General features: G+C 41.4%; 1 protein-coding gene across 1 annotated transcript in view; it reads right to left on the bottom strand.

The window, feature by feature from the left end:
- Window positions 1–22,003, bottom strand: part of AMN1 (antagonist of mitotic exit network 1 homolog) — an 80,732-nt gene that overhangs the window by 46,555 nt on the left and 12,174 nt on the right. Inside the window, exons 2-3 of the mRNA XM_065401389.1 lie at window positions 18,895–19,027; window positions 7,308–7,452 (exon numbers count right to left, since the gene is read on the bottom strand). Coding sequence (XP_065257461.1) covers window positions 7,308–7,452; window positions 18,895–19,027 — 278 coding nt within the window. The remainder of the gene's footprint in view (window positions 1–7,307; window positions 7,453–18,894; window positions 19,028–22,003) is intronic.

The raw sequence follows: 22,003 nt of genomic DNA, 5'->3' as shown, positions 1-22,003 counted from the left end.
GGGGTGCAGCCACCAGTAGCCCAAGCGTGTGCTATCAGTCCCTCTCTGGAGACAGGGAAGCGGGTTCGGCGGACGAGGAAGATGAGGATGGAGAGAACATCATAGATAGCTCACAGCAGCAAGGAAGCGGAGAAACCAGTTTCCCCAACAGCCAGGATATGTTTGTCACCCTGGACCTGGAACCAGTAAACCCCGAACTCACCCAAGACCCTGTGGGCACACAGGGGACCTCTGGTGAGTGTACCTTTGTAAATATTACACATGGTTTAAAAACAAGCGTGTTTAATGATTAATGATTAATTTGCCCTGGCAATCGCGGCCAGTACAGCTACTGGAAAAGTCTGTTAACGTGTATGGGGATGGAGCGGAAATCCTCCAGGGACATCTCCAGAAAGCTCTCCTTCATGTACTCCCAAAGCCTTTGCAAAAGGTTTCTGGGGAGGGCTGCCTTATCCCGTCCGCCATGGTAGGACACTTTACCACGCCAGGCCAGTAGCACGTAGTCTGGAATCATTGCATAACAAAGCATGGCAGCGTATGGTCCCGGTGTTTGCTGGCATGCAGACAACATCCATTCCTTATCGCTCTTTGTTATCCTCAGGAGAGTGATATCATTCACGGTCACCTGGTTGAAATGGGGCGATTTTATTAAGGGGACATTCAGAGGTGCCCCTTCCTGCTCTGCTGAACAGAAATATTCCCCGCTGCTAACCACGCGGTGGGGGGGAGGGGTGAAGTGACCATCCCAGAGAATTGGGTGTGTGGGGGAGGGGAGTTAGTTGGGTTTGTGCTGCATGTTAAACCTGAAACCGCAGCCCCTCCTTTTACATTGCAAACCCATTTTAAATGGCCAACCCAACGGGTGCTTGGTATGGTTAATGAGAGCAGTACTGTTTTAAACCATCCCCACTTGTTAACAAGGTTAAAAAAGCCAAAAGACTGTGTCTTACCATGGCTGCCTGCAAGCTGAAATCTGTGGCCTGGAACTGCGTGAGTGATCTCTCACACCAAACAGGCAGGCCCTCAATATAAGAGGAAAAATGCGACCTTGTAACGAAAGCACATGTGCTGTGTGATGCACGGCAAAATCTAAAGTGAAAGAGCGTACCCATTGTTCTCAAAAATGTATCTTTTTTAAACAACTCTCCCTTCTCCTCCACCAGCTGCAAATGTTTCACCTTCACAGAGGCTAGTGAATATTCGAAGAAGGAAGCGAAGGACGCGTGACGAAATGTTCACTGAACTACAGACTGCCTCCCACGCTGACAGAGCACAGCAGAATGCGTGGAGGCAGTCAATGACTGATTTTAAAAAAGCCCAATATGAGCGAGAGGAGAGGTGGCGTGCTGAATCGCGGGCTGAAGAGGAGAAGTGGCGTCAACTTGTACTCAGAAAGCAAGAGTCGATGCTCCGGCTGCTGGAGCATCAAAGTGATATACTCCTGCGTATGGTTGAGCTGCAGGAAAGGCAGCAGGAGCAGAGACCGCCGCTGCAGCCCCTCTGTAACCAACAGCAGGAGCAGAGACCGCCGCTACAGCCCCTCTGTAACCAACAGCAGGAGCAGAGACCGCCGCTACAGCCCCTCTGTAACCACCAGCCCTCCTCCCCAAGTCCCATTGCCTCCTCACCCAGACGCCCAAGAACACGGTGGGGGGGCCTCCGGCCACCCAATCACTCCACCCTAGATGATTTCCACAGCAATAAGTTTTAAAGTTTTAAAGTGCAGTGTGTCCTTTTCCTTCCCTCCTCCCCCACCCATCCCGGGCTACCTTTGCAATTATCCCCCTAGTTGTGTGCTGCTTCCCTCCTCCCCCACCCATCCCGGGCTACCTTTGCAATTATCCCCCTAGTTGTGTGCTCAATTAATAAAGAATGCATGAATGTGAAGTAACAATGACTTTATTGCCTCTGCAAGTGGTGCTTGAAGAGGGGAGGGTAGGGGAGGTTGGGGTGCTTGGTTTACAGGGTAGTAGAGTTAACCGGGTGCGTGGGGGGGGCTGCGATTTCATCAAGGAGAAACAAACAGAAGTTTCACACCATATCCTGCCCAGTCACAAAACTAGTTTTCAAAGCCTCTCTGATGCGCACCGCGCCCTGCTGTGCTGCTCTAACCGACCTGGTGTCTGGCTGCGCGTAATCAGCGGCCAGGCGATTTGCCTCTACCTCCCACCCCGCCATAAATGTCTCCCCCTTACTCTCACAGATATTGTGGAGCGCACAGCAAGTAGCAATAACAATGGGGATATTCTTTTCGCTGAGGTCACAGCGAGTCAGTAAGCTGCGCCAGCGCGCTTTTAAACGCCCAAATGCACATTCCACCACCATTCGGCACTTGCTCCGCCTGTAGTTGAACAGGTCCTGACTCCTGTCCAGGCTGCCTGTGTATGGCTTCATGAGCCACGGCATTAAGGGGTAGGCTGGGTCCCCAAGGATCACGATAGGCATTTCAACATCCCCAATGGTTATTTTCTGGTCTGGGAAGAAAGTCCCTTCCTCCAGCTTTCGAAACAGAAGAGAGTGCCTGAAGACGCGAGCATCATGTACCCTTCCCGGCCAGCCCACGTTGATGTCGGTGAAACGTCCCTTGTGATCCACCAGGGCTTGCAGCAGCATTGAAAAGTACCCCTTGCGGTTTATGTACTCGGTGGCTTGGTGCGCCGGTGCCAAGATAGGGATATGGGTTCCGTCTATCGCCCCACCACAGTTTGGGAATCCCATTGCAGCAAAGCCATCCACTATGTCCTGCACGTTTCCCAGAGTCACTACCCTTGATATCACCAGGTCTCTCATTGCCCTGGCAACTTGGATCACAGCAGCCCCCACAGTAGATTTGCCCACTCCAAATTGATTCCCGACTGACCGGTAGCTGTCTGGCGTTGCAAGCTTCCACAGGGCTATCGCCACTCGCTTCTCAACTGTGAGGGCTGCTCTCATCCTGGTATTCTGGCGCTTCAGGGCAGGGGAAAGCAAGTCACAAAGTTCCATGAAAGTGCCCTTTCGCATGCGAAAGTTTCGCAGCCACTGGGAATCGTCCCAGACCTGCAACACGATGCGGTCCCACCAGTCTGTGCTTGTTTCCCGGGCCCAGAATCGGCGTTCCATGGCATGAACCTGCCCCAGTAACACCATGATTTCCACATTGCTGGGGCCTGTGCCTTGTGAGAGGTCCATGTCAATTTCCTCATCACTATCGTCGCCGCGCTGCAATCGCCTCCTCCTCCTCAGCTGGTCCTCCTGGTTTTGCTTTGGCATGTCCAGGCTCTGCATATACTCCAGGACAATGCGCGTGGTGTTCATAGTGCTCATAATTGCCGCGGTGATCTGAGCGGGCTCCATGATCCCAGTGCTAGCTATGGCGTCTGGTCTGAAAAAAGGCGCGAAACTAGTATCTAAAGACCAGGGGAAGAAGGGAGGGAGGGAGGGAGGGGCGGGCGACTGACGACATGGCGTACAGGTACAGGGAATTAAAATCAAGAAAGGTGGCTGTGCATCAGGGAGAAATACAAACAACTGTCACACAGAATGCCCCCCCCCCCCTCAGAGATTGAACTCCTAAGCCTGGGTTTAGCGGGCCGTTGATTTGACGGAGGGAGGGGGGAAGGAAATGAATACAGAACAAATCTATTTTTTACATCTTAAGACGACAGTGCAGCATGACTGATAGCCCTCGGCATTTTCTGGGTGCTTGGCAGCAAATACTTGGCAGCAAATAGTATACTACGACTGGTAACCATCATTGTCCAACGAGGACGGTTAAAGGCAAGTATTGTCTGCCAGCACCCAGATCGCCCTCGGCCTTTTCTGGGTGCTTAGCAGACAATACTTGGCAGCAAATAGTATACTACGACTGGTAACCATCATTGTCCAACGAGGACATCTATGAGCATTTCAGGCAACCTGTAAATTTACTTGCTTTCAGACCTGAGGAAAGCTCTTCTTGCAGATCTGCTGAGCACCCAGATCGCCCTCGGCCTCTTCTGGATGCTCAGCAGACAATACTGACAGGACGGTTACCAGTCGTAATAAACCATCTACTGCCAAAAGGCAAGGGGCTGGTGCAATGCAGCCCTACGGCTGCCAGCCCCACAGCTACCAGCATCCCGAGCGCCGATGAAGGCTACTACTCATGCTGCACCGTCTACCGCCAAAAGGCAGTAAGCTGCTGCTGCTGTTTAGCAATGCAGTCCCACGTTTGCCGGCACCCGGAAGACATATGGTGACGGTGAGCTGAGCTGAGCGGGCTCCATGCTTGGCGTGGTATGTTGTCTGCACAGGTAACCCAGGTAAAAAGGCGCGAATCTATTGTCTGCCGTTGCTGTGACGGCGGGGGAGGGGCGTGACGCAATGTACCCAGAACCCCCCGCGGCACTGCTTTGCATCATTCGGGCATTGCGATCTCAACCCATAATTCCAATGGGCGCCGGAGACTCCGGGAACTGTGGGATAGGTACCCATAGGCACCCATAGTGCAATGCGCCGGAAGTCGACGCTAGCCTCGGTACTGTGGACGCGGTCCGCCGACTTCATGCACTTAGAGCATTTTATGTGGGGACACACACAGTCGGCTGCATAAAACCGGTTTCTATAAAACCGGCTTCTATAAATCCGACCTAATTTTGTAGTGTAGACAAGCCCTTAGTCTGTATCCACAAAAACAACGAGGAGTCTGGTGGCACCTTAAAGACTAACAGATTTATTTGGGCATAAGCTTTCATGGGTAAAAAATCCACTTCTTCAGGGCAGAGGAGATGCTGGGGCTGTGGGGAAGCGGCCCAAGGAAGGAGATGGCGGAGTTGTAGGAGGGGCAGTACGTGGCTTGGCTGCCGGTGGGTTCAGAGCACCCACTAATTTTTCCCCTGGGTGCTCCAGCTCCAGAGCACCCATGGAGTCAGCTCCTATGTTCAAGCAACGGCTCGAGTGCTTGGACTTAAGAACATTTAAGTACTTTAGAAAAAATGAAATAAAATATCATTGTAAAGTTTCAGGGGAACTGCACTTGTATTCCCACCTCGCCCCTGCTGCTTCCCCCAGGTGCCCCCCCGGCCATCATCCTTGGCCCCTGCTGCCTCCTCCCCTGGGCTCCCTACCCCACCTCCAACTGCCCCAGGCCTCCATTGCCTCCTCTGGGCTTCCCAGCCCCCCCGGCATCTCCACATGCCCCTCCCCCCAATGTGTTGCCTATGCCTTTGCAATATTTTTGTAAGAATTGTTATGTGCAGAATAGAATATTTTTAGTAATCAATTTTATAAAAATTGTACAAACCACAACTAACCAATGTTTGAGTTAGCAAAATGTAATGTGACCACCAAAAGGACATAAGTAAACAGTATATTTACTAAATATAATGAAAAGTATATGTTGAAAAGTGGGAATAGTAAGAATATAAACAGCTAAGGTAGAAATAACATTCATAGATTCCAAAGCCAGAAGGGACCATTGTGAGCATGTAGTCTGACCTGTGTAACACTAGCCATAGTCCTTCCTCAAAATAACCCCTAGAACAGATCTTTTAGAAAACATTCAGTATTGGATTTAAAAACTGCCAGTGATGGAGAATCCACCATGACCCTTGGTAAATTGTTGCAATGGTTAAGTATCCTCACTGTTAAAAATGTACACCTTATTTCCAGACTGAATGTGTCTAGCTTTGGCTTCCAGCCATTGAATCATGTTATACCTTTCTCTGCTAGGCTGAAGAGCAGATTATCAAGTATGCAAAGCTGTAGGCACATAACAGAACCAGACAGTATCTAAAAATCAGACTGTCATCGGCTACAAGGCTTGGTCTTCCAGATTTTGATAAGGGATACCTTTCTGTTATGCGATGACTAACAACTGTTAATAAACTCAATCTAGTTGAGTTATATGAGGTCTCTCTAATTACTGAATGAATTCAAACTCAAGAAAACATCACTTACTCATCAATTGTTACAGGGTCACCCTGCAATACATCAACCAAAGTACAAAATTGTGATGTTATTTGGTAGGGCTTAGCCACAATAGATGCTGGGGCCCACACAGGCACAGGGACCCATTATGCAGAAGCAATTTCAGGGCTACAATTCTACGATTATTAGTTCATAAATTTTAAGTAATACTACATTTTAAACTTAAACAAAATGTTAAAATGTTATACAGTTTATACTGGGCTTTCAGACAGCAAAGAATCTTAAAGGGGAAGAACAACCTGGTCAGGAACACATCCTCTGATAAAAGTCTCTTATCAAAACAAAACCATGTGGTGGGTGCCAGATTCTTCTGTAGCTGAAATCCAGGAAAACAAGCAGTAAAAGAAACTGCTAATAATCATATCTGGCAGCAACTTGGGGCAACCATATTTTCTAAATCAACTGAAAAACAGGCAGCTGTGATTTCTGGACTTTCTGTCATATGAACCAGAGGGAGACTATAGGCAAAATAAATTATCTGCTGTATCAAAGGAAAAAGTTAGCCATGACTGTATTCGCTCTATGATTTGTGATGACTTTGGTATATTGCAATTTGAAGTACAATTTCTTGATAAATTTTAACCAGGTATGTTAAATTAATGCCTTTAAAACGTCAGTCAGCATATAATATAACTATCTTTGTTCTACTTTCTATAATTTCTTATCTATCTTCAAATTCTGTTTTTATTAACACAATATACAGGTGAAATCCTGACTCCATTGAAGACAATGGGGGTTTTGCCATTGACTTCGGTGGAACCAGAATTTCACCTTACCACTTTATACATTTTTTAAAATATTAGAGCTGGTCAGAAAACAGAAATTCAATTCTGCAGGAAATTCTGACATTTCAAAATATGTTTTCATTTCAAATTATAATAAATGGTTGAAATTTACAGCAAAAAACTTTTTTTTTGTGTGGAAAAGCTGAATTGTTTTGATAATGTCAAACCAATATAAATATGATAAAATAAAAGTTTAAATAAAACAAAAAAATCAAAATTAAACATTTTGATGTTATCAATATAAAATGAGTCAAAACAGTTCAACACTATGGAAAAGTTTGTTAAAATTGACACTGTCCCGCAAAACATTTGGATTTTGACAAAACTGCATTTTCTGATGGAAACAGTCTGCTAAAATTTTTTTGACTAGCTCTACTAAGAATTTACATTAACCAAGCAACATGAAATTCCTGAAGAATGTAGTGTCTGTGTGTAATTGATTAAAATGACTTTGCCAACTTGTGTATTTAATATAATATTTACTCTATTGCTTTCACAATTTACTCCAACTCTCCCAACGAAAAGAAAGAAAACAGAAAGTAGATTCAAATTGTATCCATACAGGAAACATACCTTCTGAAGTGATGGCTAGTCTGTTTTCTTTACAGGAATTTAAGTTAATTTTTTTCAGTTGCTTGCAATTACAAAGTTGCAGCAGGGCAGTATCTGAAATATCACAATCTCTAAGATCTAGCGTCTCCACTGCTGGGTGCAGCACCTGTAATGCAAGCACAGTATTTCCATCAAATTATACATGGTTGTGGGGAAAAGGAACTGGGGGGCCTTCTTTTTAATGACCAAAGTGATTCTAAAGGCCTAAATTCAGACCCTTTAACAGAGGACTGTTATGCTGACTGCCTTTACAAAAAGCAGTACAGGGCAAAGCCTGAACAAGACTGGCCTAAACAAGACTAAACTGCGCAGTTCTCTGCCAAATTCGGTCAAGGGTTGTGACCAGAGGAGGGAGGGGGAGTAAACAATGCAAGAGACCTCTGCACATAATAACCGCTTTAGCAACATAATAACCGCTTGTTTGTGAAATATAATAACCGCTTAATATGAAGAAATTGCTTTGCAAAGGCCAGCTCCTCCTGTAGTTCCAGCTATCTGCGAATCTAGCCAATCATATATCTTCTTTGGGCGTCCTGTGTTAACCCCCTATGCCCATAACCGTAAACCCCCGAAAAAATAATATGCACCCTTACGACAAATACTCCTAAATTGGTGCCAAGTAACACCCCTAATGGAAAACACCAATTGACCCCTTACCTAATATGGACCCAATAATGAGGAAGGTACCGGGAATAGGGGGGCTGACCCCAGCTTTAATTTCTCGCAAATGACGTATAATTTGTACTTTGCTTGCGGTTTGATGGAATAAAGGCAGCCTGCGCGCTGACCTAGGGGTGGCAGTCTTCGGACTGTTACCCCAATGCATTGGTATGTATGTCAATAAACTGGCCTCAGGCTTGAGTCTTTGAACTAAAATCAATGCGTGGGTGTCTTTGACCACGACATGGTGTACCACAAATATGCACATTGAATCTGTGATTATTGCATTAGAAATTACATATGACTTTTAAAAATGTTCTTTTGAAAGGTGCCAGGTTAACAGCCCGGGGAATGAAATTCTCTCTACAGAATGTACACAACTCTGAGGTGACGAACTACCTCTTGGGGTTAGAGAGCAATCCAGTTTCTATGTATGATCAATTCTTATCCTGCCAATAAGAAATGAATCTAATCACACACAAAAGCCTATTACAGGCACTTCTGGAAACAACCAGCTACAACATTTCCACTCCTTGGCTCCCAAACACGCAAGTCCCTTTGTCTAACAGATGCCAATAAAATCTCAAAATACTTGACCCCATTTGATCTTACTGTCTTACTCTCTTGCACTCAGACTCACGTGCATTCAGAAACACACACAACTGCTAACATTTTTGGGACCAAAAGGCATTCATTCCTTATTAACTAAGCCTCCTCAATCCCACAAGACTGTAGGTTGGCTTTCTTGTGGGCCCCCAAGCAGAGGTCTTATAAAAATAAGATCCAAGACAATGGAAGGTCTGATACTTCATGGGAGGGAGGGGCACTACATATATCACCTTTTTAAAATTAAACCCCTCCCCCCCCAGAACATCACTACTGGTTGAACCTCTCTAGTCCGGCACACCTGGGACCTGACCGGTGCCAAACCAGAGAATTTGCCGACCCACGGGATGTCAATATTGTAGTGAGCTGGTCTCTTTTCATTTTTATCTTGCCGAGGCGAATAAAAGGAACAATGCTTGCAATGCTGCCTAGCCAAGGCTTACCGGCTCTCTTCATAACAAAGTGTTAGTGTTGTTACACAATTTTACTGTATTGGCACAAGGAAATAAGTGAATAAAGCATAAAAAACATAAAATAAAATCATGCCGGACCACGGATGTTGCCGGACCAGAGAGTGCCAGACAAGAGAGGTTTTTACCTCTATTGAACTAGATATATTCGCTTTATCATTATATTTTACAATAAATGTGGCATCTTTGCCTTATCCCTCTTAATAAGATTCTGCTGGTTTTTATTCTATTGGTATAACATTTTGGTGGAGAATTGCGAAAGGGGGAATATTGGTAAAATGCCTCAGTTATTGTAAACATCGGTTTGCACACCACCAAGTAAACTTAGCATAATACAATCTGGTTAACCAAACCTGCTGGCCTCCGGATAGCATAATACAATCTGGTTAACCAAACCTGCTGGCCTCCGGATAGGTAGCAGGAAAATAACAAATATAAGCTATGATTTCAGAATCTAGGCTGTGTCGCTCGCTGACCGGTGTCAGGTGTGACGAGGGAATTTAATAAGCTCCGATTTCAGAATCTAGGCTGTGTCACTCGCTGAACGATGTCAGGAGCGACAGGAAAGTTTGAACAAGCTTTTAAAAATGTTCAAGAAAAGGTGCATACACCCTCAGTCGTAGCATGACTGAGCATAAGAGGAGAACTTAGGGTTTCTCGCTCCGCCCCTGGAAAGGGTTTTTATATTTGGTGTATGAACCCTCGGTGGTAGAAGCCCGAGCAATACAGAGGGAAGCTTTGCATCTCTCCCTCTGGCCCAGAGTGGGTTAAAATCATAAGATACAAATCTTGTTCTGTTAAACCAAACTCTGAAGATATAGGAGTTTGGGCAGTGTAGTGTGGTTTTTGTTTGTTTTGTTTTGTGAGTGATATTGTGGTCATTTCACAATTTTGAAAGAAATGTTTAAGGAAAGGGACCAGGAAGGGTGGGGGCTGGTTGAGAAGCCCACCCTCCTTGCTAAATTGGTAGTGGAACAAAGCTTGTGCCCATGGAAAGGAAAGGTTCATTGGAAAAAAGCAGGATCAGGCCCAGACAAGCAGGCAAGCAACAGATAAAGAAATTGATTGGAAGCCTTAAGGGCATAGTGGCAGGAGTAAGAAAGCAGTAAGTACAGGTATGAATCCCTGGAACAATACTTAAAATGGTAAAATCTGATTGATAAAGGTGTCATTTTGGGAGATAAACAGTAATTTAAGGAAAGACCCTGAAAAGTTAACTCTACAGAGGCTGGAGAAAATTAAGCAGTTAAACTTTGTGAAAATGTTAAAAAGTACCATGTTAAAGAGAAAAGGAATTCTTGGTTTCTTTGCAGCCATTCTGAAGGGAAAATGGGCCCTTTTCCAAAGGAATGTCTGTAAATAATCCAGGTATTTGAAATCATTTGACTATGAACAATTTAGTCAAATTTGTTAAAAACATGAGGGGGTTCTATTGGAACTTAACTGACCCAAAATGTATGAAGGGAATATAATCTATGTACAGCTATGTAAAAACAGCAATGTAGAAAAGATGTTAAGGGAAAGAAAATGTGTATGTATCTATTTGTCTGTGGAAATATGTAAAGTTCTAAGAACCTAAACCAACACATCTGGTTTGTAAAACTCCTGTTTTGTAAGTTTAAGATAAATTAGTTTTGTTTTATTTTGAATAATGCCACTAAAAATCCATTTAACTATTTGATTCAAAGTTGCAAAACTGACAGATCTTTTTGCCAGACACAGGTAATCAGTGTTGGCTGGCTTTTGGGATTTGGCATTTAACCCTTAAGGGGTAACTCAGTGCTTTACAAAATTTAAAAAACCGAAGTTGTGACTGCAGCAGGGCAATCAAAATCAGGAGAATAGGGAGAGATTCTGGATTCTTTTTGTTTGGTTGGTTGGTTTTTTTGGTGTGTGTAACAAAATAGCAGATGAGAGCTGTAGTAAAAGAATAAGAAATTAACAGTGCCCCTCTGAAGCAACAGCAGGGGTGAGGTGCACAAAACAAAAAGAAGCACTGTTAGGAACACTAAGCCTTAAGATGGTTCTGTGTAATCTGACTGTCACTTTAACAAGGGTACATGAAAACTCTGTAAAAACAAAAGGAGGCAGCTGCAGTTTGGCTTCTATGGAAAACCTGTAACAAAGTATTCCTTCAATTGGCTAAATGTAAAAATGAAAAACTGCACCAAGATTTACAAGCCTCTGCTGCAAAAGCAGAGAAATAAAATGTATGTCCATTAGTACCCAAATCCAGTTAAATGTCCTTAAGGTTGGGTACAGAGAGTTAAAACAGCACTCTCAAATCTTACAGCAACAGTAACATCAGAAGAAGGAACATTTAAGACCCCAGAAGGGGCAGATTTTTGGGACCCCTCTGGAGATTGGGAAGGGGAATATTGGGAATATTTGGGTAGATTCCTCCTCCCAGGACCAGAATGCCATTGCAACAGTAACAATAGTGCCTGCTTCTGCCTCAGACCTCCAGGCCATGGCAAAGTGGCTAGGGATTTTAAAATGAAAAAAAAAAAAATGTAAACTCACAAAGAAATGCACAACTTAATTAGCATTTGTGCAGCCCCAAGTACCAAACACACTGTGGCAGAGACTAATCAGGTTCGGCCATGGTGGGAGCACTGTGCTAATTTGTTTCCAAGCTTCTATCTTTCAGGATCTGAACCAGAACATCAGGAGAGCTGGTGCCAGCTGAAGAGTTATAAAATACCATGGTTATAGTGTCACGACAAAGTCTGTGTTCAGTGTTCTGTGTTGCATGTTCTGTGTCTGTCTCTAGTGGTGTCCTGTGCTAGCATTGGGTCCAGAGAAAGAGGGGATACTACACTAGACAGGGCAAATGTCTTTTCCTCTTTCTACTTCCCCCATGTCCATCCAACTTATCAATCACCACTTGTGTCCAAAAGACTTTGGTCCCCAATGCATCAGGTTTATTTTTTGTTAGGTTCTCTAATAAGCATTTTGTTATTAAGTTTTGTTATTGATACTGGTACTCCTACAAATCTTATTTCTTGTGTGTATTTAAGGGTTAGGGTTGACATTTATTATTTGATGGCTATTGCAGTATCAAACTTGGGCCTCATTTTGTTAGTCAATGTACCCAATTATTGTAATGGTAATGGTTTTATTGTATTCCCAATTATTATGATTGTGACTGTTTGCATTTCTGTTTATATTATATCTGGTGTTTAGTCAATTGTAATGATTTTAGTTATACTCACCTGGTTATAGTTGTTTGGTTTGTTTATAACAGATCGCCTGTGCCCTACAACGACAACAACTACTGTACTGTAATTATCATAGATCAAGGGGCGGAGTGTTGTAGGAGCAGCAGTGATCTGTATGCAAACGGCTATAGCTATGGGATGCACTGAAATGCAGATACTTACCCTATCTACTTTGGAACACGAAATGTTTTGGGTAATTTTGGGTAATATTAAGGTTTTAATGCATTTGTTAAAACAAAGGAAATGATCTCTGTTTAATACTTACCAATATGACTGGATGCAGTATGTTTCCAGCACTGTGAAATCAGACTTGTTAATTGGGGAAATAATTGTGAAAATAGCACATCAACAGTCTCTGGAGGCAAAGGTATGGAAGGTTAGCCCACTCCCCATATTACACATGGGATCATTCTGGCTGCCTCGGACCTCAAGCCAGTGGGCCGGGGAGGGAGGAAAACTATTGGACACTAGAGGTTGTACCAAATGGACTCCTCAAAAGTGGGTATGCCTCACCTTACCTGTTGCCCCAGAGCCTTGTAGTAAAGATGTTTCATTGGGATCACATATGTGGGATGAACTGGATAATGACACCAAAGTATTGTACAATGGAAAATGTGTATGTATCCACTCATGGGAGGAAGTATTTTGGGAGGATGGGAGTGTTAGCAACCCCCCCAGTAGATGAATGTAAATGCAATGTCAGTACTGTTTTTACTAGAAATCACACTTACTATTTACCGCGGCCAAAAAAGGTCCCAGCTAACACTAACAGCTGAGCTGGCCGACTTCTCGATTGACCTTGGAATTAGATGGCAAGATCTTACCGATAGCCTCATTAAAAGCAAAGAAGTGACCAAATTTTTAGAACAGACAGATGACCAAGTAGGAAATCGAACTATTCATATTATACATGCCAATGGGGATATGTTACGAATTGCCACTGCAGAGAAACAAATTACAACCTACCACTGGTATGATATATTCTCTGGATGGTCCCCGACTACCACTGGCATCCTATCAGTAATGCTACACCCCTTGATAGTAGTCTTGATATTAAATTGTATTTGTATGGCATGTGTTTTCAGATTAAAAAAATGTACACTAAATTGAAATCACAAACACATGTTGCCTCGCAGTACCTTCTCTTAAACAGGTAAAAAAGAAAGTGACACTAACGATTATATAAATATCGTAGTGTCAAAAGGGGGATTATGTAGGGATATTAAAGAAGGTACTAACAGTGATTCCCCCAAGTGACAGTGACCCCCTCATAATTTGTCCCCCACACTTTAAAATCCAACAGTTTCACCAAGTACAAAAATCTCTTGGGTCTTCTGTTAAAACTTGTAAGCTACTGTCTGTAGAAACCATTGATTGTATCTATCCTGTGAAAGATACTTTATTACTATGACAGGTTTCAGAGTAGCAGCCGTGTTAGTCTGTATCCGCAAAAATAACAGGAGTACTTGTGGCACCTTAGAGACTAACAAATTTATTAGAGCATAAGCTTTCGTGGGCTACAACCCACTTCGGATATGCATCCAAAGAAGTGGGTTGTAGCCCACGAAAGCTTATGCTCTAATAAATTTGTTAGTCTCTAAGGTGCCACAAGTACTCCTGTTATTTTATTACTATGTAAAACTTACAAACAAGTTAATTGACTTTGTTCTTGAAGTAATTGATACAATGTAAACAAACACTATAAGCTGTTAAGTGACTTTCACTTCATTGTAATAGCAACGGCTCCTAGGACAGACCCTCACCCTCTGTGATTAAAGGGCCGGGAGTCTCAAATGAATTAGCACACACCCCGAAAGTGGTGGAGACAGTAAATTAAAATATGGTTAAGATATGGAATGTATGCTGATGAATGCTTGATATACATGAATGGTTAGGGAGGTGCCAGCCTAGAAAGGGAGTATCCATCGGCCACAGAATGTGTCAAGTGGATGACCAGACAACCCCCGGAGGGTAAACTGGGATCCACCCCATCACCTGGAAGGATGAGAAACACAAATTTTGGACAGTTTGGAGCCACCAGGAATGTGTCCAGGAATGTGCCATCTGCTGATTGAGTCAGCAACAGCAGAATGAAACAGCTCCCATAGACTAACATAGGAATTAATTCCTATAAGACTGGACTCTCAAGACTGATGACTTTGAGTCTCTGGTTCTGCTGCCAACCTCCAGGAGCATCAGGTGCATCTGACACAAACTCGGCTCCATCCTCATGACCAAGATACCTGGCCAGTAACTTGGCATGAGCAACTTCTAGGCTGGTAACTATAACACCTATACAGAACTTGAATGAATAATTATGTAAATGAATAGATAGATAGATAGATAGATAGATAGATAGATAGATAGATAGATAGATAGATAGATAGATAGATAGATGTGTGTGTGTGTGTGTATGTATATAAGGAATAAGTAGTGATAGGAATAAGTAGTCAAACAACGTTGTTTACTTTTATCTTTTGCTTTACCATTATATTTACAATAAATGTGGCATCTTTGCCTTATCCCTCTTAATAAGATCCTGCTGGTTTTTATTCTATTGGTATAACAGATTGACCAAAAAGATGTAAGTTTAAATAACATATCTGATTGTATAATTAGAAATTAATTGGAAAATGTGCTAAAAATAATGTCTGTCTATAAAATAAAAATATGGAAATACTGAAAATGAAACTCTACCCAGCTCCTCTATAAGCATGCTAAGCCCTCATCCAAATTTAGAAGCAGACAAAGAGCGCAAGCTACCTGTCACCGGATTGGTTCTCACAGACTGTGGTAACTTACTCTGTTATGTGCTAACTAATTATCTAAAAAATCCAATCAAGCTGACTGATCCTCAGGTCTCTTTGGTTACCAAGTTCAAACTTTACTAAATGTGGCAACAAATTGGTAACAATTTTCATTTACTTTTTCAGCTCTTCATACATAAGCAGTATGAACAATCTTTAACATAACTCACATTAAAGTCTTGTATCATTAAGATTTCTCAATTATACCTAAAGTATCTCTCCTCTTTCAGTCCCTTGCCACTCCCTGCCCACTTTGGTTGCATTATTTATTTTGCTGCTTGAAACAAAAGTTATAGCTTTGCACTACAACTACAGTTTTTCTGAGAAACCTGCACTGTAGGTACATACATGTATAGACATATTTTTGGAGAAGTGATAAATGCAATAGGCGACATTTCAATTCACATAAGAAATAATGAAAACCAAAAAGTCATTGTGGGTTATTTTTGTGAAAAATTCTGCATGTAAAGCATGTTTAAATTTAACCAAATAATATCAGTATATTCAAAATCATGCCTTCTCTTTGATCATTAGCTTTCCTTCAGAAATAACTATGATGGGATCTGGGGCCAGAATGTACTATACAAACAAAAAGAGTGACATGGCATTTTCAGCAAGCTGCTAGTTCTGTAACAACACAGTAAATCCTATAAATCATCAAGACTTTTAAGAGAAAAACTGTAAAACTCAAGAAGATCTGAAAGAAAACAAATACTCATATAGTAAATTGCTACCCACACTAATAAAGAACATTTCCCTAGTCACTAACTTTTAATTTTCTGGGTTTTTTTTATTTTAGTTTCTGCTTTCCACTCAGCTTTACTAAGTAATATTTACTGAATATCAGTGTGCTCAGCACTATACAATGCATGAGGCAGGGACCACTTTTCCCTTCAGGCAGTTTATGGTCTAAGCTAGATAGAAATAGTTCAGCTACATAATACAGTAGATGAAATGCATCTGAAGAAGTGAGGTTTTTACCCACGAAAGCTTATGCCCAAATAAATCTGTTAGTCTTTAAGGTGCCACTAGACTCCTTGTTGTGTTTACACTAGATGAAGATTCATTCTTGAGGCAATGCAGATTTTTAATTTTATAAAGCAACTAAAAGGCTTCACAGAAGTGTACTGGAAAGGTGGGACTGAAAGAAGAGATTGGGAGACTGTTCCAAGCACAGGCGGCAACATGGACGGATTAAATCAGAGCAGAAGAATGACACGAGGGTAGTTTTAGCCAATCTTGAGGAAGAGCAGAGAGAAAAGAGAAAATTCACAGAAGTGAAACTGAAGGGCTTTAAATGCCAGGACAAGAAGTCTAAACTTGATGTAGAAGATGAGAAGCCAGCGAAGGATTGGAACAGGAGGAAGGATAATGACATGCTTGGAGCGGAGGTGGGAGAAGATGCTGAGCAGCAACATTTTGGATGTCCTATAGGGGAGCAAGGCAACAGGCAGAAAGGGGAATATAGGAGTGAAGAAAAAAGATGATCAAGTTATGGGCAAAAAAATGCAGAAGTAGAAACAAAGAAGGGAGAACAGCTCATAGAAATGTTGTAAATTAAGAAAAGGCAGGATTTTGTGACATCCTGGATGTGGGGGGAAGGAGAAAATGAGAGGAGTCAAATATAAGCCATAGTTGAGAGTCTGGGTAATAGAGAAAATACTCGAATTATCAGAGTGAGAAGGATCTGAGAAGAAAAATAGAGGATGGAGAGAGAGGGGTTGTGGGAATTTGAACTGGCATTTGGATATCCAAGAAGAGATAGACCATCAAAGATACAACACTCAACAGACAAGGAATGGTAGATTCAGAAGCTGTCAGCATTGAGGGTTAATATGCACTTTACATGACAAGGAGGGTAGGACCAAAGACAGAACCCTGGGGACATTAACAGAGCAGGAGAGGGAAACAGGAACTGCTGAAGGAAGAGAACGGTAGTACTGAAAGTATAAGGAGAAAAGAGATTCCAAGAGAAGGTAGTGATAAGCTATTGAAAGCAGATTAAGGCTGAGAACAGAAAGAGGCAAAGGAGGAGACACTCTGTTAGAGAATATGGGGGTAAAAAAAAGAGGGAGCTTGAATTTTTGTAAACTGCTTTTACTCATATGTATGCACAGATCACATATGAAAAAATTATGCAAAGCCCTTATGATGCTTAGAAATGTTTGTTCACTTCAAAAATGACCCTTGCATGGCTCAAAGCAATTCAATAGGCTCGTTAAAAGAAACTGCATGTATAAGATTGACTCAATTTTAATTTTGTCTCACTTTTTTATTACAGTTCAAGAAATGTAGTGTGTTAAATGTGAAGTTTTTGTTGTTCAGTTTTTTCACAACAATTCTGGTGTGCTGCCCCTCACCTCATAGTCTCATTATTCTGACTTTCAGGCACTGATAGTATTTTCCTGTCATGAGTCACAGATCAAAGCAAGAACAAACTAGGGAGTTGTTCATTCCTCCTATTTCACCGAGGTCAACCTTTAGTTTTCCATAATTCTTACACCTTCCTTCGAGACTGAGTTGATATAAAAGGATACAAATGTCAAAACATCTCAATTTACAACTGAGGCCAAGTCAATAAAAAATTTCATCCTGGAACACTGCCAAGCATTAATGAGCAATTGGGATGAGAGAATTTTGAATCACTGAGCTCATAGACCTCACCTCACCACCATATTTCAAAGAAAATCAGGATTTAATGGAATTTTATCCTAAATCATAGACCTAAAGCCCACCTAAGATTATAAGAATCTCAGATTTTCCTTGAGAACCTTACATTATTTAAATACCAGCTGGTAGAAGCCCATTTTGGCAACTGCTCCTGTCATAGTGCTTTCCCATTGCTACCAGAAGAAACAGCAGTGTGGTCCAACACTTAGGGCTGGTCTTCACTGCCTGCCCGGATCGACGGTAGAAAATCGATCTCTCGGGGATCGATTTATCGTGTCTCATTGGGACGCGATAATCGATCCCCGAATCGACACGCGTACTCCACCAGCCCAAGTAGGAGTAAGCGCCATCGACTGGGGAGCCGCAGCGGTCGATTTGCCGCCGTCCTCACAGCGGGGTAAGTCGGATCAGATACGTCGAATTCAGCTACGCTATTCACGTAGCTGAATTTGCGTATCTGAAATCGATCCCCCCCCATAGTGTAGACGTAGCCTTAGAGTCAATCTGCTGATCCTGCTGTATTGTAAAGGAAGCATTCTGTGCAGCAGCCTCAGGAAACAGACACAATCCGCTACTCCTGCTAGGGATATTCTGCAGAAAAGTTTAAAAAAAAAAATGCTGCTTGGCTATTAGGCCCATTGAGTTTGCAACTGCGAATAATGTGCATGTTACACACTTATTTATGTAAGTTAGACAACTTAATTAGAAACTGATAGCAACATGAAGTGCAAAGTGCTACTGTTTCTGAATTGCTTCATAAATTGCACAGGATCTTATACTCAAGTGTGTACATACAAGTCAACTAGAAAACTTTTTCATTGACTTGTGTCCATATTCATCTTCTTGATTTTTATGCAGGGTTGTAGGCATTTATGAAGCTTTACAGACAGATAAAAGACACAATCCCTTCAATCAAGGTTAGGCATGGCATGACATGAAATAGCAAGAGATGGCATTAGGAAGGAGGGGAAGTTTACATAGTACGAGGTCCTCGGCTCACTTCTTGAACTGCATACATAATTTTAGTTGAGCTCATTATTTTATATTTTGCTGTGTAATAAACTGGCATGAATGTGGAGAGACAGGCAGAAGTGAATTTTGAATGGGTTCTTACCTCACTGATATTTGAATCAGTTATCCGCCCTTGCATACTCATTAATTTTATCAGCTTATCTTTTATGTTGGGAGGCAAAGGCTTAATATCTGCAACATATCTGGAAATGTTCTTTGTCAAGCACTGAAGACACCTGAAATAAATGTAAGTTAAAATTCAGTTATACAGAGGCACAATGTACTGGTACTACACTGAATTAAATACAATTATTAATTTAAAATAGGGCTGTTGATTACTCGCAGTTAACTCATGCAATTAACTAAAAAAATGAATTGCGATTAAAAATATTAATTGTGATTAATCACAGTTTTAATCGCATTGTTAAACAATAGAATACCAATTGAAATTTATTAAATATTTTTGGATGCTTTTCTACATTTTCAAATACATTGATTTCAATTACAACACAGAATACAAAGTGTACAGTGCTCAGTTTATACAATTATTTTTATTACAAATATTTGCACTGTAAAAATGATAAAAGAAACAGTATTTTTCAATTCACCTCACATAAGTACTGTAGTGCAATCTCTTTGTCGTGAAAGTGCAACTTACAAATATAGAATTTTTTTGTTACATAACTACACTCAAAAACAAAACAATGCAAAACTTTATAGCCTACAAGTCTACTCAGTCCTACTTCTTGTTCAGCCAATCGCTAAGACAAACACATTTGTTTACATTTACGGGAGATAAGGCTGCCCACATTTTACTTACAATGTCACCTGAAAGTGACAACGGGAGTTTGCATGGCACTGTTGTAGCCAGTATTGCAAGGTATTTACGTGGCAGATATGGTAAACATTCATATGCTTGGGGGGGAAAAAAGGTCTGGGCCCTAAACTTTGGTCCAGTAAACTGTATGTATGGCCTGGAGGCAGGAAAGGGGGGCGGAGGTAGAAAAAGGGCAGAAAGAAACTATAAAAGCAGAATTAACCATTTGTAACAGTTTGTGATTAATAGCTGCCCGGTGACAGAGCAAGAAACCGCAAAGGGCAAAACTAAGAAAAACAGGAAAACTTATTTTGTTTTATTCCTTATATGGATGTTAAACTTTAGGGAAGTACATGTACTTTTTGTGGTTTTATCCTATATAAGCTTTTGTATTTTGTCTATTTGGGGGGTTCGGCTGCCTTGGCTGACTCCCCCATGCATGCATGTTTGCTTAATCAATACAGGAGCCTCAGGCTGATCTGATCCAAAATCTATTACGTGGTCGATTTTCCACAACATGCCCCTTCATGCTTCGACCACCATTCCAGAGGACATGCTTCCATTCTGATGATGGAAAAATAATACGTTAATTACATTTGTGACTGAACTCTTTGGGGGAAAATTGTATGTCTCCTGCTCTGTTTTACTCGCATTATGCCATACATTTCATGTTATAGCAGTCTCAGATGATGACTCAGCACATGTTCATTGTAAGAACACTTTCACAGTAGATTTGACAAAATGCAAAGAAGGTACCAATGTGTGATTTCAAAAGATAGCTACAGCACTCGACCCAAGATTTAAGAATCTGACGTGCCATTCAAAATCTGACAGGCATGAGGTATGGAGCATGCTTTCAGAAGTCTTAAAAGAGCAACACTTTGATGCGGAAACTACAGAACCTGAACTACCAAAAGAGAAAATCAACCTTCTGCTGATGGCATCTGACTCAGATGATGAAAATGAACATGCATCAATCTGCACTGCTTTGGATTGTTATCAAGCAGAACACGTCATCAACATGGACGCATGTCCTCTGGAATGGTGACTGAAGCATGAAGCGACATATGAATCTTTAGCACATCGGGCACTTAAGTATCTTGCAACGCTAGCTACAACAGTGCCATGAGAACACCTGTTCTCACTTTCAAGTGACATTGTGCACAAGAAGTGGGCAGCATTATCTCCTGCAAATGTAAACAAACTTTTTTGTCTGAGCGATTGGCTGAACAAGAAATAGGATTGAGTGGCTCTAAAATTGTAGGCTCTAAAGTTTTGCATTGTTTTATTTTTGAATGCAGTTTTTTTTGCACATAATTCTACATTTGTAAGTTTAAATTTCACGATAAAGAGATTGCACTACAGTACTTCTATTAGTTGAATTGAAAAATACTATTTCTTTTGTTTTTTTATAGTGTAAATTTTTTTAATCAAAAATTAATATAAAGTGAGCACTGTACACTTTGTATTTTGTGTTATAATTGAAATCAATATATTTGAAAATGTAGAAAACATCCAAAAATATTTAAATAAATTGTATTCTATTATTGTTCAACAGTGCGATTAATCACATGATTAATCATGATTAATTTTTTTAAATTGCACAATTGTGATTAATTTTTTTAATCTCTTGACAGCACTAATTTAAAACATGAAAAGGAATCTTTTTACAGCTTTTTTTTTTTTTAAACTTCTACTCTGCAATGCCCACTTTGAGGCCTGAAAATATAACGGATGTTGCTCTTGATATAGTCCTTTTCCATTAGATAGAAGTGCGAAGGGGGCATTATTCATGATGCGTACTTCTCAGAATTATTATTCATGCCTGAAGAAAGAGTTTGTCCTTGCAGCTGGTTGTTCTTAATCTGAAGGCAGCACATTGTAGTGCATATTTGTACTAGTAACAATATCAACACGTCCTGTTTGAGATACTTTTCTCTATGTTGTAAATTCACCGCTCCCTATCTTTCCCACCACCCACGTCTCACAATAGCTTTCTGTTTTGAGAGATTTACTGTTATAAATTTACCTTGCTCCAGATCCACGTCTTAATCAGAGTAGACTTATATTTTGCTTTTTGAAACATCTATGAAATAGTGCTGGATGAGGAATAATGGTGCTTGTGCAAATTAATCCCATACATTCACACCAGTAAATACTTACTTGGAATAGAAGGACCAGAGAACAATCAAATCCAAAAATGTGTAACATCTTTATTAATAAATGTACACTTGAGTATTTAATTCTGCTACAAGTGCACAAAATTCAATAGTGTCTTAAACCAGGAAGGCTTTAAATCCCAGAATGCTCCTATATTTTGGCAGGATTGCTTCTCCCTCTTTTAAATAAGACAAGTTTAGTTCAAACATGCAGCAAGATAAGAGTCTCCAAATAA

Source organism: Emys orbicularis, chromosome 1 (genome assembly GCF_028017835.1).
Source record: "Emys orbicularis isolate rEmyOrb1 chromosome 1, rEmyOrb1.hap1, whole genome shotgun sequence".
NCBI classification, from domain to species: Eukaryota; Metazoa; Chordata; order Testudines; family Emydidae; genus Emys; species Emys orbicularis.
The sequence above is the reverse complement of the archived record's forward strand: the minus strand, read 5'-3'. Positions and strand labels throughout refer to the sequence as shown.